This window comes from Sphaerodactylus townsendi, linkage group LG02, assembly GCF_021028975.2.
Source record: "Sphaerodactylus townsendi isolate TG3544 linkage group LG02, MPM_Stown_v2.3, whole genome shotgun sequence".
NCBI lineage: Eukaryota > Metazoa > Chordata > Lepidosauria > Squamata > Sphaerodactylidae > Sphaerodactylus > Sphaerodactylus townsendi.
This window is the reverse complement of record NC_059426.1, coordinates 114744256-114769317: the sequence shown is the minus strand read 5'-3', so window position 1 is coordinate 114769317 and position 25062 is coordinate 114744256. Positions and strand designations below refer to the sequence as shown.

The following is a 25062-nucleotide window of genomic DNA, read 5'->3' as shown; positions in this document are numbered from 1 at the left end:
CAGGCACCATCGCTCCGCTCGCTTTCCCCACAAGCCAAGTACTTGTAGCCAGAAGAGAAAAGCTTCGCGCGCCGCCTTGCCCAGCCCCTCATGGGACCAGCGGAGACTCCCATGCGGCGTCCCCCTGAGCGACGTGCGCAACCGCCAAAGCTCTACAGCGCCAACTAGTGGGGAAACACCCGCTACTCACGCCAGCCTCTCGGCCCTTTAAAATCTCCTCCTCCTCCCAGCCGCCGTCAGCTCGCTCGAATCACTCCGTCTTTGATTCGTTCTCCCTGTTGCTCGTTCGGTCGGCGCTCGATTAGCTTGGTTCTCTCGGACATGGCTTCTTACCCATCGATTTGCGCAGGCGCGGAAGTAAGTGGCTGCGCGTGTCTCGCTGCGCGCGCCCGGAAGCGCGTGGCCGGTGTGGCTTGCTGAGGAGGGAGCAGGGTCTTCAGTTGCGCGCGAGTGTGATTCCTGGCCAGCCATGGCTGGGTCGGTGCAGGGGCCGGTAGGGAGGCTGCGGCACCTGTGCCTCCGCTATCAAGAGTACGTGATGCGGCATCCGGCGGCCACTGCCCAGTTGGAGAGCACCGTGCGCGGCCTCTCCTACCTGCTGCCAGGTACTGGGGAAAGGGGCAGGAGCCTGGGTGGAGGAGAGGCAGCCGACTCAGGAATCCGAGCTGGCGCTGCTGTCTCTCCTTCTCTGCCGCGGACTTCGCCGTGTGACAGATTCTTTCCGTCGGGGGGTCCTGTGCCACTGATGGCTGCGTGTCAGGTAGAAGTCCGCTTGGTGAGAGATATCTTGATAGGCAGAATCACCTGCTGAATTTCTGCATTTTTGCAGTTGTTAAATGCACGGGAATCTTGCCGGGACCAAAGCAACCCAGAACGGGACGGGTTACGGGTAATTCTCGGGTTTGGTTGTAGGATCGCAGCCCTGATTTTGCAGAGATCTTTTGTTTTCAAGCCTTCTTACCAGTGTTTCAGTAAACCCATTGTCACTACTCATGGGCAGAGTAACCAGGGATTAAAGCACCTGCAGGATTAAAGCCAGATCTGCGACACTTGAACATTGGCCCCTTCCGCACACGCAAAATAATGCATTTTCAAACCACTTTCACAACTGTTTGCAAGTGGATTTTGCTATTCCGCACAGGTTCAAAGAGCACTGAAAGCAGTTTGAAAGTGCATTATTCTGCATGTGCGGAATGAGCCATTGTAGCTGCCAGTTTAAAGAATCTAGATTAAACACTTTTTTCCCCTTCAGCTTATCAGTACTGTTTTGGTGGGGACAAGATAAAGACTAATAGGCCTTCCTCAGTGTTTGTTCCCAACATCACAAGTATACTGCCTCTAAACATGAAAGTTCCATTTAACTATCATGGCTAATAGATCTGCCATTGATACATTTGTCTGTATTCCTTTTAAAACTATCTAAAGAATTGATGCTCCCTACATCGTGTGTCAGTAAATTAAATAAGGCAGTTGTGCATGATGTCTTTTCTCATCCCTGAAAATGCTAATTAATTTTATGGCAGTGATGGCGAACCTTTTTGAGACAAAGTGCCCAAATTGCAACCTAAAACCCAATTATTTACCGCAAAGTGCCAACGCGGCAATTTAACCTGAATAACCCCCTCGAGCAGGGGCAGCCTGCTGTAGCCTCCAGCAAGTCCCACATGCGCCACTCTGCGCCTCTCTAGCATCTCTGCCGCCTCTTCCCCCCCGGGCAGCAGCCACCTGGAGCACAGGCACCAGGCCCGCCAGCTGAGTCCTCCCTGCTCGCTGAGGTGCACACACATCAAGTCCAGCAGCCCAGGCCAGCCTAGATGTGTGTGTGTGTGTGGGGGGGGCGATTCCCCCCCCACATGATGAACTTTGTGCTCACGTGCCCACACAGAGGGCTCTGAGTGCCACCTCTGGCGCCCGTGCCATAGGTTCGCCACCACTGTTCTATGGGATGGCTCATATTTTGGTGTTATATGACAGGATAAAACATTTCTCTGTTCACCTTCTCCATACCATTCATAATTTTATAATCCTTTTATGGTGGCTCCCTTTAGTTCCATCTTCCAACAACTTCGAACAATCCAAATAAATTAGCCTGCTGCTTTAGGATTCAGATCTTTCTGATCATTTTGGTTGTACTTCTTACAGCTATGTAAATTGTCTTTGTGATCTAAGCATGTATAATATTTCAAATGCTACAATGTTTTCAATTTATGAAATGGTGAAATGGGCATATATAAAGCTGCCATTTTATTCTGAATTGCTTTCTGAATAATAATGCAGCATTTTATTTGCTTCACTGTTTTTATGTTTCTATGGAGTTATTTGTCATGACTCCCAATATCCTTTTCCTGCTTACCCTCAGCTAATTGAAAGCCACTAGCAAGTGTGAAATTTACATTTACTTACATTGAATCTTACTTGCCAGTGTTGTCAATTAAGCAATTTGACGAGATTTTTTTAGAGCTCTTCACAGTCCCCTTGTGCTTTCTCCATCCTCAATAATTAAATGCTGCCTATAAACTTGGCCTTCTTTCTCATGAATAAGTTAAATGAGCCAACACTAATACAGATCCTTGGGAAACCCCATTGCTTTTTTACATCCATAACTAAGCTGTTTCTTCTGTCCCTGTTGTTCTTTAAGCATGTGCTGGTCCATAAGAATGTCAGTCCTCTGATCTCATGACTTAGAAGTTTATTTAGAATCTTTTGTTGAGGACAATGTCAAACGTTTCTGAAAGAGTATCCAATGAACAGGATCAACCATATTCAGGTTGAGGAAGCCTTGCATGATTCAAAATGTGACAGTCTCAGGGTAGTGGGGTGATATAATGTGATTAAGATAGAAATAATCTCCTAGCTACAAATCATCTAATCATCTTCCCCCCATATATGTGTCACTGGCCTTTTGCATGCAAGAATCAGCTTCCAGTCTACTTTTCATATTAGGCATCCTCTAGTTCTTTCAAGTATTGGAACCAGGTGACAGCTGCCACCTGGGCCATGTCAGACATAAGTCTGATCACAAAAATATATTTGGCAAGCTGCTAGTCTTTAACCCCTTGTAGAGCTTGAGACCCACATATCTGAATGACCACCTACTCACATATGAACCTACCCAACAATTCCAGTCATCTTTGAAGACTTTACCTTGGGTACCTGTGCCATCTGAGGCTAGGCAGGTGGAAACCTGAGAAAGGGCTTCTTGACTGTGAGGCTGAAATTTTGGATATCTCTCCCCAGAGAGATAAATCTGTTTCCCTGTATCATTGTCTTCCACCAATGGGTAATTTTTTTCCTATTTTATTTGTTCTCTGACTTTTTTAACCCTCCCCTCAGTTTGTATGTTTTTATAAGTTTATTGGTTTATATATTTTATTTAATTATTTTAATTATGTGTGCAATGTTTGCCACCATGGGGACTCTGAATTGGTTGGTAAAGTAGCATACAAAAGGTTTAAATAACAAAAAAGGAAGTAATTTGTTGGTTTATCAAGAAGAACAATGCATTTAGCCTATTGTCTGATAGTATTATTTGAACCATAGGATGTCTGTCAAATGGAATGGAAAAATCTTGGGATTTCTTTTCTAGAAAGCTAAGGCAAGAAACAAACCCTCAATCAAGGAAGAAGACCCTAGAGAAAGTTTTCTCCTCATTGATGAGTCTGAATTGGCTCTCTTGAGGCATTAATGGAATTTAGAACTCTGGGGACATTCAAGGTTTTGTGGAAAATGTTATCCTCAGGACTTCTTGAATTATATGGTGGCTTCTATATGTAAGAGTGTGATTTCTTTCAGAACATCTGCTAGGCTGCTTTTAGAAAATTATGGAATAGTGGCCCACACCTTGCCTATGCTTATTTTACAGGTCGGTTCTCTGATTCTCATGAACTTTCTGAGCTTGGTAAGTAAAGCTGACAAATTTATCTGTGTTTTTTTTTTACTTTATTTATACCTCACCTTTCTTCTCAGTGGAGACCCAAAGTGACCTAAATTGTTATCTCCTACATTTTATCCTGTGAGGTAGGCTGATGATGTTTGGCTGGGCCCAGATCTCCCAGTCAACTTCCTAGCAAAGTAGAGGTAATACAGCTGGAAGAGGCCATACAGGCCATCTAGTCCAAACCCTTCTCAATACAGATCAGCCTGGATCAGTGGTGGCGAACCTATGGCACTCCAGATGTTCATGGGCTACAATTCCCATCAGCCCCTGCCATCATGGCCAATTGGCCATGCTGGCAGGGGCTGATGGGGATTGTAGTTCATGAACATCTGGAGTGCCATAGGTTCACCACCACTGGCCTAGAGTATCCTTGACAAGTGTCAACCTAGCCACTGCTTGAAGACTGCCAGAGAGGGGAAGCTGACCACCTCCCTGGGCAGCTGATTCCACTGCTGAACTACTCTCTCGGTGTATTTTTCCTCCCTAATGTCCAGTCAGTACCTTTCCACCCATAATATATATACGTTATTGTGAGTCCTATCCTCTGCTGCTAATGGGAACAGATCCCTGCCCTTTTTAAGTGACAACCTTTCAGATACTTAAACAGAGCAATCATGTCTCCCTTCAACCTGCTCTTTAACAGACTAAACATTCCCAAGTCCTGCAGCCTTTCCTTTTAGGGCTTGGTCTCTAGGCCACTGATCATCCTCATCGCTCTCCTCTGTACCTGCTGCATTCTGTCTGCATCTTTCTGAAGTGAGGCCTCCAAAGCTGCATACAGTACACCAGCCGTGGCCTGACCAATACAGTGGGACTGTGACACCTTGCAATTTGGAAGATATGTCCCTGTTGGTACACTCCAAGATCACATTAGCCTTTTTTACCGCTGTATCACACTGACTACTCATATTCAGCTTACTATCAATTTATACCCCTAGATCTTGTTCACATACACTGCTACTCAGAAGTGAATCCCCCATCCAGTATATGTGCCTCTAATTTTTGTTAGCCAGATGTAGAGCTTTGCACTTGTCTTTGTTTAATTGAATCTTGTTCACAACTGGCCACTTTTCCCGTGTGTTCAGATCTCATTGAATTCTAGCTTTCCGTGAACTCCCGGATGCTAGTCTCACGCTCTAACCACTACACCACATGGGCTGCAGAGCCCTCAGACTCTCTTTATGTAAATACTGTTTGGCATTATCAGGCAAAATAAGCATGAAGCAGTTCTCCTGAGGAAAGAGAAAATGTTAAAGTCTAATACGTAGGCAGGGTTATAAAGTAGCTTCTAAAAGCCTGGAGTGAAGGGAGTATCCTCTTGGCCTCAGTCTGGGTCAAGGCAGATTCCAGTTCCTTCTTTCCCATGAAGTTCAGTGAGGGATTCTTGGTAAGTGTTGCTATAAGTATGATGTGGGGAATACTTGTACCTGTTGTGACTCCTAAGTTTTTGGTCACATGAAACAGCTGTTTTAACTGAATAAAGCCTTAACATGCTTATCTTACCATTGAGATAGGAGTTAGAAAAAAGTTGCAGAAGTAAGGATTCCTTTTTGAAAGGTGAATAAATGAAAGTTCTCCAAATAGGGCTATTTTCTGCTGTACAATTACTTCCTGTCTAGAAAGCAGAGCTGAAGAGGACTTTGGATTTCCCAGTTTGTCATCTTTGAATGTGAAGATCTGTGTAAGGAACTATATGTACGTATGAATTGTAGGGAATTACGATACAGTCTCCTGAATAATTTTTTTTTGTTCTGTGGGGTGAGGTGTTGATGTAGATTACATGTGTGGCACAGGAGCTCTTGTTCCCCCCCCCCACACACACACACACCTTTTCAGGTGCAGAAATAGCTCTCTCAAGACTATTTTGGCACTTGATAAGGTGTGGGAAAGGGAATAAGAGCTCCTGAGGCCACTGTGCCATGCCCCACCCTCGGCTTTTTGCACTTTCCCCAGTGCTCCGATTTCCTTTTTGAGATAAGACAACCAGAACCGTATACCTAGGTCTGTCTGCTTGCTATTCAGGAAAGCCGGGACCATTTCTAGTACATAGGACCATTTCAGCTGTTAAAAGTAGTATTTACATAATTAGAAATGAATTGAAGCATTCTTTGGGGAACTTGCTTCCTTACTCTTGTTGTTTAAGACTGAAGCTGATGTAACTGACTGTGTTGGAATCAGGCTTTGAAATGACTGCATTTGGGCTGCTGTCTCCAAGTCTTCTGATACTGCACTCCTGGGAAAGACACCACTCTTAATTCAGATGATTTATTACCGTGGTACATCCTGCCAGTATTTCTAATCTGATTGCCCAGACACCTGCCAAGTAGTAGGTGGTACTGCAGCAAGCACAGATAGTCAGATTCATAGTCCTTGGCATCTGTTTTTCGTTATTGGTCATTCCTGACCTGCTTTGCTTTTGTCAATTTTTGTTTAGTTTTGCAACTTCCATACCACTGTATGAGACATGAATGTTTGCTTGGGGCTCATAGTCTTCTTTAGAACAAAGCTGTTGAGAAGAATATGAGTAGTGCAGTACAGTGCTAGGTGATAGTTGAGGCCATAAAGTAAGGGATCATGCCAAGACAAAACAGATCTGGAAGAAGATTTTTGCTTCTTTACTCCAGATGAGGACAGCCAAGGCAGTTGTTAACCTTTGCACTACTGATGAAGCCAGGAAAGATGTCAGTGAGGACTGACCTTCAAATGATTGTTTTGATGGGTGTGGTAATGGTCTGGTTTGTTTTCCAGTTTATAAACAGCTGTAATTTTGTCTCTCTTCCATTTTCTCCTTTCTTAGTGTATTCTGCCTCCAATTTGCTAGTGTTGCTGAATGATTGGATCCTTCGGAAGGAGTTACATCAGTCCCTTCCTGTGGTAAGAATCTCCTCTAAACTAAAGGAAGGAAGAGGTGGTACACACTCTGCATTTTCCATTCTTGGTGGCTAGAACTTTGCTCTGGTTTCTACTCTATTGGTGGTTGAGCCTTTGTTACATCTCACAACAGTTCTCTCTGTCTTGCAGTTGTATCATAGGGAAGGGGCTATAGCACACATAAATGGGCTCATGTTCTTATGTAGTTGTTTAATTGTTTCATATAGGCTGTATTAGGGTGACTTGTACTTTGATCAACTATCTGCCAAGTGTTTGTTTGAATGGGTTGACATTTACTTGAACACCAGGCTGCTCCGCTGGTTGCCTTTATGTGGAAGGAACTTGGCTTGTTACTCTTAGGATTACTTCCTGCAGAATTGTCATGCTGGATTTGAAGGAGAAATTAATGGAATCCTGCTCAGACCATGGTTCCTCTCCTGTCTCTTGCTTTGCAGTCGCTTCCTCAGCAGAAGCTGCTGACATGGCTGAGCGTCCTCGAGTGCATGGAGGTCTTTGCCGAAATGGGGGCTGCCAAAGTGTGGGGTGAGACTGGCCGATGGGCCGTCATTGTCCTCATCCAACTTGTCAAGTAAGTGTTCAGTGGGGGAAAGAGGGAGATATTCCAGAATGAATGCCAAGAGTCACAAAAGAGCTGGTTCTCTAAAAGGAACTTCGCAGCCCTCTTGTTTGAAGGTCTGTAGGGTTAAGTTGCCACAACAAAAGCTGTAGGAGGAGAGCACCTGCTAGGTGCTCTGGGGTCTTAGGAGTATTATTCCTAAGTAATACTCCTTTTTTCCCAACAGGACTTGCTTGAGGCATTGTAAGCCACACAGCTACTCTGAGCCTTATCCATTAATTCCTATCCAGCATCTTCTTCATGTAGGCTTTATTGCTCTCCATCATCTCATCCAGTGATTATAGCTCTCTGCTCACTCTCACCTCTTGTGTGGTTTTAGAGGCTTTGAATGTCCTTATTTTGGCCCTGGGAAGGATGTGGAAGGGTTCAGAGGAAGACTGACAGCGTGGCAGGATGTGTTATCCAGAAGCATGGCAGTGACCGATCAAATAGGCCAAAGGAATATCTGATCCAAAGCATATTTCATTCTAAGTAGATCTACTGGCATTGCTCTGGGCTGATTTGTACATCCTTTGTGCTACTGACAGACCTACTTGGTTTTTCAGCCTGTGGTCAGAGTGTGTACAGTAAACTGTCCTGAGAAGTGACTGTGGCATTGGTCTATAAGTCACCACTAATGATTTTGTGTGTGTTATAAAGGCTAAACAGCCCATTTTGAGCCTGGATTGGAAACAACCAATTTCTAAGCTGGATCACAAACAAAAGGCTTCCGTCTTCTTGACTGTGTTTTTCCAGCTTCTTAACTGTGAAGCTGCAGCTTCCAGTGCATGTCTGATACTTTCAGCTCACAATTTGATCTAACCCACAGAGCCATTCTGCGCCTCCTGCTGTTGCTCTGGTACAAAGCTGGCATCCAGACATCTCCTCCCATTGTGCCACTGGACAGGAGACAGTCCTTGCAGCAGGCAGGTGAGTTGCGTGCATCACAAACTGCTGCCGCTTTGGCTTAGCCTGGGGGATGGAGGGAAGTTTTGGATGCAGCTCAGCTGAATGATGTTTATATCTGTCAGCCTATAGAGGAGAGGGGTACCCTCTTTGAGTATTTTATTGACAGAAAAGCTCCAATCTTCCCTTGTGTTTCTCTGTGTTAGCATTCAGTTCTACTGATTCTATGCCTGCACTGCTGGGCTGAGAGCTGACAGGGGTGGGTGCATCTATTATTATTAATAATAATAATCATAATCATAAATGTACTAGTGAGAAAGCAGGTAGCATCTGGGAAGCAATCTGTGATGTAACCTCTCAGACATTAGTTGGTGATCACAACATTAATGAGGAGTTGGAGGAGGCTTATGGAGCCACAAACAAGGTACATCATACTCAAAGAATTAAGCTAGCGTGCTGCTCTGAAAAGAAATGTAGGCATTCTTGTAGTTGAGCTCTAATTCCATTGATTGTTCAGCTGATGGCTTCTACTATGCGCCCAAAATACAGAGGATTCTTACTACCTTCCACCAGACCCCTACCACATCTTTTAGTGTAGAATTGTGCCATGACAATTCTACTCATGCTCCTGTCTTCATATCATCCCGTGCCAGAGGCTGTCCCTACTGCCCATCGTGCTAAAGATAAGAGTCTCCTTTCTGATGCCAGAGGCTGTATGGAATTCCTGTTGGCCCGGTTTTTGGTGCGCAAGAGTGAATGGGACCTTCAATGCTGTGGATCCAGCTACTAGGTTCAGCAAAGCTTGAAGCTTTCTTTTAACTTAACTTGCTCTTCTGTTGGAGGACGAGCCACTTAGTTTGAGGAATACTGTTTAGATTAGAAGGAGGCTGAAGAAAAAGAGTTTGGATTTATACCCCTCTTTTCTCAACCATAAGGTCACTCAGCAGGCTTCGTGTGGAGGAGTGGGGAGACAAATCCAGTTCACCAGATAAGAGGCCACCAGTCTTAACAACTATACCCATGCTGGCTTTGCTGATTAGAGTGACTGGATCAATTCTGGTATATCTTTTGGAAAAAATGTAATTAGGGTTGCCAGTGTGTTGGGAGAAAAATGTCCCATCCCTTTAAAAGAGATTTTATGTCTGGAAAAGGATGGGGAACTTCATGGTATGAAGTTAAATGAAATCACCTGGTAAATAACATTGCGTTAAATCTCTGTCAAAGGGATTTTTTTCTCCAGGCTGTTGACAAGTGTAATCATAGCAGAAAACTTGAGCAGTATCTTCTGGTAACTTGTTTAAGCCATTGCTAGCAAATGGGACCCAGTTTTTTTCTAGCTACTCTTCCCAAGCTCGTGTTTTGACTGTTCTTGACAGGTGAATGGCTGTTGTGTTCTGAATAAAGTAAAGCGTCAGAGAGCATTTTACCCCAAGCTTAGTCTTTGGTCAAATATGCTTGTCTCCTGACAGAGACAGAGAGCAATGCAACAGGCAAGGAGCAGATATATGTGGGGAAGCGTTCCAGCCGTGTCATGAGGTGCCTCGAAAGCAGTAAGTATTTTCTTGAGTCTGTCTCCTGTCTTGCACGTAGGGTGAGAATAGGCTGTTTGCCAGACTACGGGGGTGAAAACTGTGTTTCAGGAGTACCACTAACATCTGATACACAGGCTGGACAAATAGGTTTATTTATTTACTTCATTTACACCCTTCTTGTATTTTGATAAATAGAATTTATGTATTTACATGCTTACCCTGCTTTTCCCTCAGTGGGAACCCAAAGTGGTATACTACTTCAGTCTTTCCTTCTCCATTTTACCATCACAACAGCAATTCTGTGAGGTCAGCTAAGTTGAAAGAGAATGACTGCCAAGGTCACCTAGCAAGCTTGCGCATCAAAGTGGGGATTTGACTTGGGTCTTCCAAATCCTGGTCTGACACTGGAGCCACTACACTATACTAGCTGGTTGTTCACCCAGTCTGCTTACCTTTTATATAAAGCCAATTGTCTTGATTTCAGCCCCATCCCTGCACTCCAGGCACTGGGGAGCACCTCAGCAACGGGAGGAGAAGCAGAACCAGAGGGCCATGGAGATGGACCAGCCTCCAACCCCTTTGGGCATCCAGGAAACCATTGCGGAATCTATCTACGTGACCCGGCCACTGCTGCACTGTATCCTGCTCTGGCTTCCAGTGGACTTTGTAGTGTATCCTGTATGCCACTAGAGAGAGCTGCAGCCTCAATGTACAGCATCCCATTCCTTCATGTTGAGTGGGCGTGACTCTCAGGCAAATGCCAGCCTTTGCAGTCGGTGGGAAGGAAGATTTGCTATTGACCTCTCCTATTATGTCACCGCATAGTAGCTGCTGCAGCCTGTTCTGGCTTGGAGAGCCATTCTGCTCGCACAGACTTAGTGATTCTCTCAGGCCTGTTCATTCCTTAACCTTTGCTGTCAGTACTAAGTTTAGGACTGTGGGGACAGAGATCTTGGAAACCCTGGCTCCTGTCAGGATTCTTGGATATCACAAGGTCAGTCTGGAGAAAGAGACTTCAGTATCTCAACCCTTTTCCCTTTTTTTTTTTTTTTTGCACTATGAGCAGCAATAATTGGCACACTTGCTCACAACTTAAAAGGGGAGAAGTAGAATTACTGTAACTGGAGAAATGGAGGGAGAGGAGTTTATCTTTTGGAACAGAAGGACCTGTCTAGTAGTTCTTCTACACACTCTTGAAATTGCTAAGGTTAACCTGAACCAGGATGGAATCTGTTTTTGCTTCCAGGGTTAAATTTTGGGAGCACAGTAGTTGCCATACGAGCTCTTTGTTCACTCACATCAGTATGGAGAACCCAGACAACAGAGTTGTGAGATAGTTGCATTTCAGTGCGCTCCTGTTCTCTTAAAGCCTTGCAGCACCAGCCCCTCGCATGTGCAGTACTGGGATACCTGTCTAAAGGAATGATCCAAGAGGTAGTAGGTGACAAGCTGGGTGATGTCTAGTTGTGTTGTCGATGAGTTCCCTTCCCCCATTGCTTCCCCAGCTGAGTGTCTGTGAAGTTCTTACCTGTGATAAGATTAGCACTAGAGTTTGTGATAAGACTTGACCTTTTGCACCAGAGAACGTTGCTTCCAATCAGGCTTGGGGCCTAGCAGTTCTCCTATTAGAAATTATTGGGAAAGGGGGTGAGATTTCCTTTTGTAGAAAGAATGAAAAATGAAAGGATGCTCAGCACATTTTGACGCGTTCCCAGGCACAGCGGCTGCCCCGTTGTGACACTGTACCTGTCCTTCTGCAGCTTGAGCTTACTGAACGACATGAAAGAACTGAACAAGCGTGAGCGCTTGGAGCTGAGGCGCCGGACTATCTTGCTGCTGTACTACCTGCTGAGATCTCCATTCTATGACAGATACTCTGAGTAAGGATGCTTGGCTGGTTTCTGCTCACTGTCTCTAAAGAGAGAGAGAGTCGGCTCCTTCTAAAGGGAGCTGTGTGGCTTTTGGAGGAGCTGGGTACTCTGGTCCTTTGCAGCTTGTGAACATCCATCACTTTGAAAGATTTTGTCTGCTTCTGGGTTTCAAGGAACTCTTTCCAACTGCGAAGGAACCCCCGCTGTTTTGTTTTTTCTTCCCTTAGGGGCCGGATCCTGTTTCTGTTGCGCCTGCTGGCAGATTATGTCCCTGGAGTTGGCTTAGTCACACGTAAGTAGGAGGCTACTGTGCTGCAATGGAGGCCATAGCATTTTACTGGCCTTGGGTCAAATGTGCATGTTCATTTTTTAGGGACCTTCACTGGAGTAAAATATGGATCAGATAAAATATATGAATAGAAGTGGGGCTGGAAAAGATTCAAGGCCCCAGAAAACTATGTATTGGCACCTGAAAATATAACATCTTATATAATATATTGTACAATATTATTTAAAACATTTCCTTTGATATGTGTAGGACTTTCTGTTTAGAAATGTTAATTTGTAGGAATTTAAGTCATTTTTGGGCACTAGTGGGACAAGTTGCCTGGTACTCTTAATGAAGCTTTTTCTAGTGTGTCCTGCCAGTATTATGCAGTGTTCTATAGCCACAAGGGCCAGCAGTGGAAGATTGTGTACTTGAGTCACAGAATTTTTGCATACATACCCCACTTTTCCCTCCAATTGGGATCCAGAGTGGCTCTATCTCTCTTCCATTTACTTTCACAACAACCCTGGGAGGTCGGGTAGGTTGAAAGAATATGACTGTCCCAAGATCACCTAGAAAGCTTCCACAGCAGAGGGGGGGTTTGAGCTAGAGTCTCCCAGTTCCTAGTCTGACACTCTAAAGCTACATCATGCTGGTTGTCACTTTGCTACAGCTGCAGTTCTCCTTAGGAACTGAACAATGCTAAGATGTATTGACCAGGCTTTTCATTTAGCTACAGGAAAACTGGTTGTTTTCTCTGCCTTGCAGGTTTTTACCTTAACTATGCAATTCCTAGGCTTGAGCTCAGAAAGATGGAGGAAAGGGGAAGGGTTTGTGGGGGGGGGGGGCGGGCGGGGGGGGGGGGGTCATCATATACTATTAAGACCTTTGTTACTGTCCACACTCATTCTTTTTTTCCCATTTCAGGACCGCTGATGGATTACCTGCCAGCCTGGCAGAAGATTTATTTCTACAACTGGGGTTGATACATGTGGAGGCTGGAACTGGGGTGGCTCAGGTTGAGAGCCTTTATGCAGAGGGAGCCAGCTATGGGACCTACAAATTAAATCATGTCTTTTTGCATCTTATGCCAATATTACAGAAATTCCTGTACAGGGAAGAGGAAGGGCTTATCTAATCTCTATCCCTTTCTCTCTAAAGTATCTTCTTGTGAACTGTGAACTCCACACAGTGTGGGACTTAAAGAATCTATGCTACTCCCCTTTCCATGCTGATGTAACTTGTTTCAGAGCTGGTGAGGGGACCCTTTTTGTATGCATTTTGTATGGCCGCAAGTTAATAAAGCCAGGGAGTCGGCAGTGCTTTTGGGCTAATTGGTCTGGTCCCTGGATTGTTTATTTCAGGAAGTTACCACTTTGCTTCCATGCCAGGCAGTTAGACACTTGAAACATGCCACCACCCCCACCATCCCAGCAATTCCACAGACAGGCGTATAAGTGTGGGTGGAATGGGGGCTAGGGCTCTGTCTTTAGAGTTCCTGTACTCTTAGTATCCTGCATTTCTATTAAAAAGGGATCTCTGCTATCAGGTGTTATTACAAAGACCCTTGCTGGACTCCTTGGTAAGCTGCTGCTCGTCAAGAGTATAATTCTTAACTTAAAATGTGTTTATCCCACTTTTCTTATAATGAACACACCTTACAACACTAAAAAACTAGCTATAATCTCCTACCACACAAATACAGATAACAAGAAGAGAGCATGATGTTTTCCCTGGTCAGATCATGATTACTGACCTCCACTTATAAGCCACCAAATGCATGTCAGAAAAGTTCGGCTTAACAGAACCTCAAAAATGTCTACAAGGCTGGGGGCCTTAGGAAGCCTATTCCGTAAAACAGGAGCATCCACTGAGAGTAGGAATAGAAACCGTTTCCATAAGCACAAGTGGAGGAACTGCTAATAATCCTTGATTTGACAACTGGAGCTGCCTTATGGGCACATCTGGATGGAGGCCATCCCACAGATAATCTGACTGTGAAGATTGACACCCAATATGTTCAACTAAACAGACAAGCAAATTGGCTGCTAATGTTTTGACCTTAAATTTGTGGTGACATGATCAAAACAACCTCTGTCAGCAATTTTGCTGCCTTATTCTGCACTGTAGTTTGTGATGTCTTCAAGGGCAGCCCCTGCAGTAGCCCAGTCTTGAGGAAGACAGTACTAACAGCCTGACTTCAACTCATGGAAAAAAATGTCGCAAGGCCATAGATCAGTGGGCATTCTGTATGCATCTTTTTTGTTCCATCATATATTCTAGGGCTAGATAGCATTTTCAAAAGTATGTTTGAAGCTCATATCAAGCCATTCCTACTCTGGTTGCAGAGTCACAATCTAGCTAAAAGATTAAGACTTATCTCCTCTGTCTTTCCTAGCAGATTCAAGACATACATGTGCAACACTGTGCTTCAGCTGCCAAGGAAATGAGCACCACTTTGGCTAGCTTAGTCTGTAAGCCAAGAATGCTCTTGGGCATGTTTTGCCTTGGCCTGGCTCCAGTAGTCCATATGTGTCTCAGCTGGAGCCTAGTATATCAGAGTCTGAGGCTGCTGGTCTGCTCAGTTTCCTGCTACTTCCTCTCCTCTGCAAGGGTATTGACTTCCACAGTTTGCAGACTGCCTCAGTAATGACTAGTGCGGCTTTGCAGAACAAATGCTGGCTGCTGAGGTGCTGGCAAAGCAGGAGAAAGGCCGAGTCAAATTAGTTGATATTGATTAAATGAGGTTGTCAGTAAATGAAATGTTAAGGCCAGAGCTGCTGTATAGAATAGGTAACCCAGAGTGGGCAAGCAAGTAATTAAGCAAGCAAGTAATGAAGGGCTTCATAAAAACTCTTCCTTGTGTTGCTATGTATGAAGCATTGTGGTTCTCTCCCACTCAGTTACACACTGGAATTTTGTATGTTGTGGCTAATCTGCGAATTCACATTTGCCAGCATGCCAAACTTTGAGACTTCTTTAGTGTTTTTCTTTGTGACAGGTTTCTTGCACTATTTTGCCACATGCAATGACACGTCTAGAGGGGGCAGATGACCCAGGCACCATTTGCATGGGTCACATGGGGGCACATTTGGGCCATCCTCCCCCTCCCTCGCAGGCCAGGCACTTTCTTAAGTGTGCCACCAGGGAAGGAGTGCGCCCACTCTGGCCTTGTCCCCACCTTCAGTGTGTTGCCAGCCTCAGCACGCTTGGCTTGAAGAAAAGTTTGTTGAATTTTTTGCGGGGGGGGGGGGGGGGTTCATGGCTTGTGTGGCAGGGGAGGGGGGGTTGGCTGGAAGCTGGGCAGTACCATTTTCTAAAGGTACACCACTGGTCACATGTCAGTTTTGAGGTCTCACCAATTTTTGGAGACAGAATGAGAATGCTCAGCTTGTGATCCCTTAAAACAAAAACTACCCACACTGGCAATACCATTTCCTACAAAATTGTTATCTATTGAATTCGATATTTGTGCTGTGGAGACAGATTAGTAACACACTAGGTGGGCATTAAAGCAAGCTCAGTAAAGAAACAATACACTGACTTGAATCTATCACCTGAGAAACATGATACAAGGGAAATGGGGTTGGGTTGTGGACCCTTCACACTTCAACAAAGATGTAAGATGGGGAAAATTGAACAGGCACAGTGGTCCCAAGCACACAGATAATATAACGTTAGAGCCTTTCCTGTAGAATTTCTGCCTATTATATCTTTTAAGACCAGCTACAATAGCAGATAGTGAGCTCAAACTTTTAAGCGCCCCAGAATTATTAATCAGGCTGAATGTTTTGTATGTGCAGATAAGGGGGAAAAGAACAAGAAGCTCCAGTGTGAAGATGGAGAAGGCATCTTAAAATAGAACTGAGATGCTGCAGCCCTAAACTTATAACCCAGCAATTGATTTCTCCCCAATTGACTGACTGTCCTCCCTCCAATTTTCTTTCTTTTATTGTTTATCCAAGTGGTCATGAACAGCCACTGAGAGATTATATATGAGCAATTGATGGAAAGCTGCATCCTTTGTTAAAGATCTATGCATTTGCCTTTGAGTGTTCCCGTATTTCCCGAATGGCAGCCAAGAATCTAGCATCCCTGGATGCAATCCATTCACCTTTGTTTCTCAGTGGCCTAGCAGTCTCAGCAGCTAGAGAGGTGGAATAATTATTCATTTGGAAAAAAATCAGCCCCTATCTTAAGTTTTAAGAATTCAGGGTAACTTAAGAGGCACATGGTCTGAGGATACAGTAGGGTTAAGAACGTGATTACAAATTCTCTCAAATTTTGCCATTTGTATAAGGCTCACATGCTATTCGTGCTCTTTTTAAAAAGGCAATTGTTGGGGGTGGGAGGGAGGAACTCAACCAGAAAATTCTGGCAACCTGTCAGCATTAAGTGAGAGAGAATTAAGTCTGTATTACTTGAGAGAGAATACTTTTGCCCAAACGAACTTATAAGTTCCACGCCCTCACCAGGCTGTGGCCTAGCATCCAGTGTTGCTTGTGTTCCTTTTCTTTGTGATGTCATGGATCCTGTGTTCCACTAATGAGAGGCAGTTAGAAAAAGAAGAGGAAAGCTGGATTCTGCTCTGCAGGCAAGATGGAAGTCCTGCTTCTGCTGCTTCTCCTGATAGAATCGGGGCTCTTGGTACCAAATAATCAAAGGTAGCCATCCTAGTGTTGGATTTTCTTCTATTTTCCAGTATAGAAGGTACATGATTGAGCTCATAGCTGACTGTAACTCATAAACATAGGAATGACAGAGATGAAAATGGTTCCTTTGATTTGAAACCATTTCCTCCCCCTTCAAAAAATCAATATATTTTAGGAATCCTGCTTTTCTGGTCAGTGTAAGACCAGATCATCTCCTCTTAGTCTGGCATTCCCTATCAAATGAAACCCATGCCTGCATAGAACAACCCACCCCTCTAGGGCTGTTTTTGCATGGGGGGGGGGTCATTTTCCATTTTGCTCTCATTGCTATTGCAAATTATTTCATTTACAGTGGCCCAGGTTCTGTGTCTATTGTTTGCTATGACTTTGAGTCTGCAGTAAAAGTATCTGAAGCCTTACAGGTAATTTTAAAAAGAAACAAAGCCCACAGGGACTAGTGCAGAGGTGGGCAATGGTGGATGGGAAAGGAAACAACAGGGAAATGCCCCATGTGGGTGACAGTTTTGAGTGGAAACCTTCAGAAGAACCATTACAATTGGTAGAGCAAGCGATTTGTGTGGTAGTAAAAGCAACCTAGAATTATGTTCCAGAAGCACAGAATCTGGTTACATTGGTCATCCTACATGTCCATATTCTTGTTTTAGTTGTTTGAAGTCTGAAATACTGTGTACTATTAAAACCTAGGTCAGGGATGGGAGATTTCATAGTCTCCCATGAACCACAAACTGGTTCACCAAGGCGAAGTTAGTGAACTTCAAATCTGAGGGAATAAGTCATTGCAAGAAAACAGATTATCAGAGTTAAATTTAGTGTGGTGGAATGAATTTATTTTTTCCTATGGTGAACTTTTCTTGTTGTTAAAATAAATGTTTATTATTCTACATCTTGGAAAGCATAGGTTTTCATAGGACTCTTCAATATAGTAACTGTTCCTCATCACTGTACAGTTGTTTCTTGCGAGGGAAGACTCAAGAAAACACTGTCAACCACAGACAACAAGTGGGTCTGGAGGACCAAACACAATAGTAACAATATCTTTATAAAGGTTCCACGATCATCCAGTATATTTCAAGTCTATATACTCTTCATCAAGGAATTGCACATTGACAAAATGTTCCATGAAAGCAGAAGCGCTAGAAGAAAGAACATTTATCTCCTTCTCCATGCAACATATCTGAATATGAAGACATGTTTCTCAAATCCGAATAAAATTTTGGAGTAGAGATCTGTATAATACATATTTTGAGGTTATGATTTTCAATAAGTATTTTAAAGAAATGGAAATAAAGATATGCAATTTTGATTTCCAAGAGAAGAGCGATTCTCAGGGTGAATACTTAAGTTGTACAAATATAATTGAATTCAACTAGCGGTGGTAGAGTATTTGTGGGGATGCACATTTGGCTGTGCATCCAACTGGGTGTAACATAGTATGATGCCAACTATGTGTGTATTCAGATTTATGCCTAGTTACCAATCCAGCAAGTGCTACATTAATGGAAGTCTATTTCTGTTCACAGGTCTTCTTATCATTATACTAGAGAAATATAATTTACTAACAGCAAAACCCATTGCAGGGGCCCTAGCAAAGGGTCAAAGAGGAAGCATCTCCTCCTGCAATGGGCTTTACTGGGGCTGCAAGGGGTGGAGAAGGGTGGCAAGGGGTGGCGTGGGGTGAGGGAGGGTGGCTAGGGGGCTAGCGGTGGGGGAGGATGGACTTTTGGAAGTGGGGGAAGGCCTCTGCCGGGCCCCCTATGGGCCCAGCAGGTCTCTTGGGGGCGGTGGGAGGGTTTTGCCAGGCCACACAGCAGCTGCTCTGTGGCCTGGCAATGGCCAGTGGGAGTGCAGGAGGCACAGGGCTTGGGTCCCTATGCATCCTGCACAGTAATTAATTAAGGGTTCGGAGTCAAACATTCAAACCCTTAGCCAATTATGTATTGTAAGATAAGATTTAGTTTATAACAAGTGGATTGCATTCCACACTAAGTTTCTTGAAGGCACTGAAGGAACTTCTTGAAGGAACTTTCCTGCCACTTCCCTTCCCAATGAGCACAACGATCTTCCTGAAATGCTACTCTTGGGGAATGGGACCTTCAAGAATAGCACAAGTGGCAAATTAGGGAGGGGCAGGTTGCGGAGGCAGAAATTACACCTTCCTTTCCACTAGCAGAAAATTTAGTCTGGATCTAAGCCAACGTCTTTGAGTATGAAAATCTATTCTTTCTTGGTTTGTTTTTAGTTCTACTTTTATGATTAAATTAATGCACATAGTAGGTATCTTTTGGGGTCATAAATTTGCCATTGTGCAGACGTATTATAATGAAAACTATCAGTGCTGTATGGTTTCACTACAAGACTTTTTTCACTCAATTCTTAATAAATTTGTCACTTCTTAATGAAGAGATTGAGCTGGAAGATGTGTCCAATGTCTACAGTGGTCTTATTATTAAAGCAGTTTTAATTGCAGTTCTAGGCAATTTGCCTTTGTATTCTGGAGCAGAAAAAATCACCATACTAATGTGGGCGGGGGAATTCTCTTATCTAAAACCTGAGTGTGGAAGCTAGCCTTTGGCCCCAGCTTTCCAATTATGTGCTCTTCTACAGAAGGACTGGTCAACCTGTCCCCAAGGAGTTCACTGCACCCCTGGAGCTTCAGCAGCAGCACTTCGGCTTAGTTGACGGCACGTATTCATTTCAGTTCCTACCCCCTATGGAGAGTTTGTCAACAGGGCTCTAGTTCAGCAGAGGCGAGCATGCGTAAGCCCAGCTGCAGCAGCACCTAGAAGAAATTATGTTGATGATACTTTCAATAGCAGCGTCCAGTAGCTAGCTAGCTGTTTTAGAGCCACAGGGATTGCTGTGTTAGTCTATTGCAGCAAAACTTACAAGGAGCCACTTAGAACCTTAAAGCAAACAGGACTTTAAGCCAGCAAAAACTATCTGTCACCCTTTAAGGTGTCATGAGACACCTTCTTTTTAAAGGGCTGGTTATCAAGGAAGAAAAGTTTCTAAATCCAATTCAGCCCGATTTGGTTAGTGTACAACAAAGCAAATTGAAAGCTTGAAAGCAGTAGAGGCACTGAGTAGAGACAGTTGATGGGCATTTGTGGCACTTTGGAAAAGCTTTGCCATTTGCTTGGGTGTCTAAAACAGAGGGTGGTCCAAATTCACTGGCACACATGTTGTGAGCATCCATGATCAAGGTGGCAGAAAGAATATGACTTAACCATCTTGGAACCCCTGGTTCATGCAAGAAGATGTGGTTGAGGCAGCCATTCCCCACAAGTCTGCATACTAGGCTCCCCAAAACATGTGTATAAAGCTGCTAGAGGTACTGGTATCTGAGTTTCTTTTTCTACTCAGGCTGCACATTTGGGGTTCTCTTTTCCGGAACTGCCAGTACTATTCAAAGTCTTAATTCATTCATCTTTCCACAGATTATGGCATTAAACCAAAGCATTTCAGCTTCCGGACACGGGCCTCTCGGAAAGAATCAAAAGAACTGCAGAAGACACACAAGAGTAAGCGGGATGAACCTGATTTTGAGGAGTATTATTACGATGACATCCTTTAACATGCTATAAATGCCACCTTGCACCAGCTATTTGATAAAGATGGGAAATAAAGGCCTCAGCCAGAAATCCCTCTCTCACTTTCACATCCTTCTTTATTGCACAAGGTTGCTGAGTTTCAGTTCTATCTGTTCCATGTACCTGTGCTACAAGCACAGTCCTCGCCCCGGATTTTGACAACCTGAGATCCTTAGCTTTCCTCTTAAGCGTTTGGTGGGTAATTAGCAAGCTGCACTAGTGGCTACAGATAGGCTTCTATTGCACAGGTTGTTGTATTGCAAACACAGCTGTACTTCTGCTACAGTCCCTCCACTTAGCCTCATTCCTGCTATGACCTTTCTGGCTACAATCCAAATGTTCTTCCACTCTAGCTCTTTACTCCTTTCTTTGCTCCAGCCCACCCTAAAAATTCTATGGAAGTCTACAATATAATAAATGCAAATTTTCCCACTGTGCAAAATAGATTGCATTATTTGAGTTTCCTTAGTGAGCAAATTATTGGTGCTATTAAAATGCAGAATATACATCATAGCTGCTCCCTCCAAATACCTTTAGGAGAAACACAGCCAAAGACCATTTCAGGAGCATTTTGGAATGGCTCCTTAGCTGGTAACCACAGCTCTGCCAGAGCACAATTTGTGTTTGACTTGAGAAGAGGCTAGAAGATTAGCAAGAGGCTTTGTAGCACAACTGATGGATGTTCTTGGGATTCCATTCTCTGAAAGCCTCTAAACAGAAAATGGCAACACGACAACTTTTTGCAGGACGCATCTGGTAGATTCAGAATATCAACAGCTGAGACCTGGTGTCTAACTCCAGTTTTATTTTTTACTGGCAGTTCCTTTTTACTATTATTATTATTTTAAATTTTTGTCATTATCTGCCTTGAGTCCCAGCGTGCAGGAGAAGGGCTGACTTATAAACGTTTTACATAAATAGATAAGCACAGAGTTCTGACATCATACTAAATAAGTGATGCCCTCACTACTGCTAACAATAAAAAGTCACACACAGCCTGCATCACAGTAGTCCTTCTTGTCCCAGAAATATGTGGTTGTAGCATCATCGGAGGGAGCCTACTTGATCTCCCCACTTCTAGAGAAGAATCATCATAAGGGAAAAAGACCTGCTCAGACGGGTCTTTGCTACCGAAAAGTGATTCCAGACAACTAGACTCAGATGGAACCTTCCCATGGTGCAACCTTAGTTATAAAAATGAGAGGCTATTTAATAGTTTTCTGAATTCAATTGGGCACCATTTGGTCTCAAATAAGGGATGCTGACTTTGGAATGTTCCATGCTGCCCCAAGGAGGTGCTTCACATGACAGACACTTTGGAAGGACCGAACTGGCTCTTCCAATTTCCACAAAAGGTCTACAAGGGCAGTTGCTTAAAGACCCAGGACTCCTGGCCAACACAACAAAAGCCACACACGCTCCTTGAAACATCACGTTTAATCATTGTTATCACCAGAGCAGATCCAGCAAAAGCATAGAGCCCCTTCCTGAGGGGTAAGGGGAGGAGGGCAAAGGCACACCTTTCTGCAGCTCTTACTCGCCCCTTCTCACACGTGCTATTTCCCTGGCTTTGCTTCTTCTCAGTGGGACCAAAGCCTTCCTGTTTCCATTTGTGCTTATGGCTGGAGCACCTCCCAGGCTACTAAACATGGATAAATCAATAAGCCAGCTCTCCCAGTTTTTCCAGGATCCACATTCCCTCCTAGATGTGGAACCGGCAGTTGCAGCAATGCGGTGGGAGAAAGGAGATGACAGGGTGAGGGCTGGAGCAAAGGAGCTCTTTCCATCATCAGAAGAGAGGGCTCGGTCCTCACAGGCTGCTAGCTAGATGCTCCAACCCTTTTTTCCTGCCAGAGGAGGAAGAGAGGGCCTGGCAGCAGAGAGTTTCCAGAAGCTGCCTGATCCTTCCCAGGCATAGGATAACATTCTTACGTGGATGCCAGTAGATATGTCTTGAGATTTCTTAGGACAAAATTCACCAGGAAATCTTTCCTTTATTCAGCCTACCCTTTCCCTGCTGGTTCACCATTCCCACAGCTTCCCAAGCACAGCAGCCATGAAGTCTTACAGGGTGGACATTCTCTGACACTTTCAAATTAAGCCCCTGAACCCCAAGGGTTATGGATAGCATTTGAAGCTAGAGCAATTCCTGACACACAGCAACACCAGGCCAAGACCCACAACTATGCCCTCTCTGCCGGTAGCACCAAGCGAGCCCTTGTGCGTGCATTGCAAGTGGGAAGCCCAGTACAGCCACTTCTTGATCCAGTGCCCGTGCCTGCTCTTCTCGTAGACCTGTGACAGCAGAGTCTGGGCTTCACTGGTGGTGCTTTTTTTCCCAACAGAACAATCCAAGACAGCATACTTGCTTTCAAAAATAATACACCCAGTTTTGTCCACCCATCCCACCCCTCCCCAATCCCCCAGCCCAAAGAAAGGAAGTGCACTGGAAGAGGTGGGGCTTTGCACACCAAGGGAAACCAACCCCAAGCCCACTCCTCCTCCCATCTCAAAGCAGCTTGTCCATGCACAATGAGGGAGTGGCCCTGGTCTGTACAGGAAGGAGGGGCCCTGGCCTGCCCCTACTCTAGGTAGATGTCCTCTGTGGGGCATGTATATTCCACACATTCCTTGTAGAACTGATGGAAGGCCCTCCTGCAAAAACAAACAAAAGCACGGAAGAGGTCAGGAGATAGAATTATCCTACCATTTAGACAGAGCAATAAGAATCTATAAACAACCCTCACATTTACAGAGATGTCAATTCCTTTTTTTGCCCCAGTTTCAACAATTCCATTACTTCCGTCATTGTCGCAAATCTTAGAAAAGGCCAGTTTAATTTAATTACTTAGAAAATGTATATTCCTCCTCTCCAAAGAATCTGCTTGTGGCAGCTTATACCTAAGCTAATACAACACAATCTGTAAAACACAGTCTTAAAAAAAACCCAAAACCAGTAAAGGAACCACTAAAAGCAAGCTGACACCATTAAAACAGCTAAGGCATAACAGCATAAAAACAGACTTAGTCTAATATAATGTTGATAACCTGCTGTTTGTGCCAAAAGCAGACTATGAATGTCTAACGATAAAACCCCTTAGTTATAAACCACGGTAAAATGGAATGTTTAAGCTTGATGCCTAAAAGAAATTTGATTCCCTTTGTTATTTTCCTCCTGCATATGGGCTTGAAATGGTCCTGCTTATACCTAAATACTTCAATGATACTGCTCATTTGACCTACAGACCTTGAGCAATGTCAGACTAGATACAATAAAAATAAAAATAGATAATGTGAATAGCCAACCAATTACCATGCTTGAGATCCTTTGACTTTGATTATGTAAGCAAAATACTAGTCTACAGCCAATGTAACTTCTAAATCCATTCCTGCTCCAGCCTTTACTTTAAATCCACCCAGTGCCCTATAAGACTGCAAAAGCTATTTTTGTGGGCAAGCTGGTCTTGCACTTTGCACATACATAGATGCCTTCGTGCAAATACACTTCTTAGGTGACTTGCCAGTCATGCAAATGGACTATGTGTGTGTGTGTGTGTGTGTGTGTGTGTGTGAAAGGTAAATGTACACAAGGAAGCAGATTCATAGGCGGCATTCATGAATCAATAACCAGCATTAAGCCTGAATTTCTATGAACCTCATGTCTTCTTTCTGTGATTGTGCATGATCTTAAATGTTGCACATACACTAATAGAAGCAATCCTGCAAGATTACACATGATTTTGATTGAAATATATCCAATTAGTAAATACTTCAGGCATTAATATACTTTGCTTCATCACTGAATTGTGCATTGCTTAAGAAAAATGCACCACCTCAGGTGAAGAGACTAATTCAGAGAAAAGAAAAGTGGGGTCAAACAAAACTTTTAGTCTTAACAGCATTATATTGCATGTAACATCCAACAAAGCTCGAGCTTCCTGCCAGCCAAAAGCAAAATGAGAATTCTGATAAGAGCAAACAGTCATACTTTGAAATATAGCTCTTCTTAGCTATCCCTGCTCTCTTATATACATGCTGACAACAGTATCTATCCACAGTTAGTGCTCCCTTCCTTCACTTTAAATAGCTGGATCGAAGATGTTGCCGGAGACTCACCCTACAGACTCTGAAAGTGGCTTGGTAGATTCCTCCGACACAAAAACGTGGCACGCAAATCTGTGGTCAGCTGGGTGCTTGGTGATGAACCCAAAATACCTGAGACAGACAGAATATAATGGGTGAGACTGGACTTGAAGCAATGGTATCTGGCTATCCATGAAAGGAACTGATCTTCACACGTACGCGCACACACACATATAGACTCAAGAATTTGTATTGCATTCTTCCTGCAGCCTGTTGACAGAAATGGAATCAGCAGTCCTCTGAAGAATCAGTTACATGTCCACTTTGTTGCACATATAGACACAAATCAGGAACCAGGGGAAATTGAACAGGAAGAAAAACATCCATGTAACTCTTCTTGGTTGGTTCATCTTTTGATCCACCCCAACTTGTCAGTCAGTGCTGTGTCCTATATTTTGCCAACACCCAATAACATAGACAGTATGTTCGAAGAAAGGCGGTTCAAGTTGATAGAACATGTTAGAAAGAACAATGAAAACACATCCACTGAATCCTCGATGCCAGAAACACTTCTTACCAGTATTTAGCCCATGCAAAAGGGGTGGGGCAAGGAAGCTGCTAAGTTAGCACTGGATAATGCCAAAGTAGGATGCATCTGTTGCAGGGTAACACTAAATGTTACTATTGTCCATTACAGTATAGTTTATGTGCTGTT

At 43.9% G+C, this 25062-nt stretch overlaps 3 protein-coding genes across 5 annotated transcripts in view; 2 read left to right on the top strand and 1 right to left on the bottom strand.

The window, feature by feature from the left end:
• Window positions 1–374: 374 nt before the first annotated feature.
• Window positions 375–13335, top strand: PEX16 (peroxisomal biogenesis factor 16). Of its 2 annotated transcripts, XM_048484360.1 has the most exons (11): window positions 379–605; window positions 3863–3898; window positions 6735–6811; window positions 7264–7397; window positions 8254–8354; window positions 9800–9880; window positions 10347–10499; window positions 10784–10856; window positions 11623–11742; window positions 11961–12025; window positions 12929–13335. In XM_048484360.1, the coding sequence occupies exons 1-11, from the start codon at window positions 470–472 to the stop codon at window positions 12985–12987; spliced, it is 1035 nt and encodes a 344-aa protein (XP_048340317.1). In that variant the 5' UTR covers window positions 379–469; the 3' UTR covers window positions 12988–13335. The 2 variants fall into 2 exon arrangements, 1 of the variants encoding a protein (XP_048340317.1); XR_007243508.1 differs by lacking the exon at window positions 12929–13335 and having other exon boundaries at window positions 375–605; window positions 10347–10533.
• Window positions 13336–15317: 1982 nt separating this feature from the next.
• Window positions 15318–20603, top strand: LG02H11orf94 (linkage group 02 C11orf94 homolog). The gene is made up of 3 exons (XM_048483769.1): window positions 15318–16665; window positions 19279–19355; window positions 20112–20603. Exons 1-3 carry the CDS (start codon window positions 16601–16603, stop codon window positions 20246–20248), a joined length of 279 nt encoding a protein of 92 aa, XP_048339726.1. The 5' UTR covers window positions 15318–16600; the 3' UTR covers window positions 20249–20603.
• A 1080-nt stretch (window positions 20604–21683) lies between these two features.
• The window catches only part of MAPK8IP1 (mitogen-activated protein kinase 8 interacting protein 1), a 64414-nt gene continuing 61035 nt past the window's right edge, over window positions 21684–25062 (bottom strand). For both annotated transcript variants that reach the window (XM_048483766.1, XM_048483767.1), the window contains exons 11-12: window positions 24381–24479; window positions 21684–22919 (exon numbers count right to left, since the gene is read on the bottom strand). In XM_048483766.1, coding sequence (XP_048339723.1) covers window positions 22847–22919; window positions 24381–24479 — 172 coding nt within the window. In that variant the 3' untranslated portion in view covers window positions 21684–22846. The remainder of the gene's footprint in view (window positions 22920–24380; window positions 24480–25062) is intronic.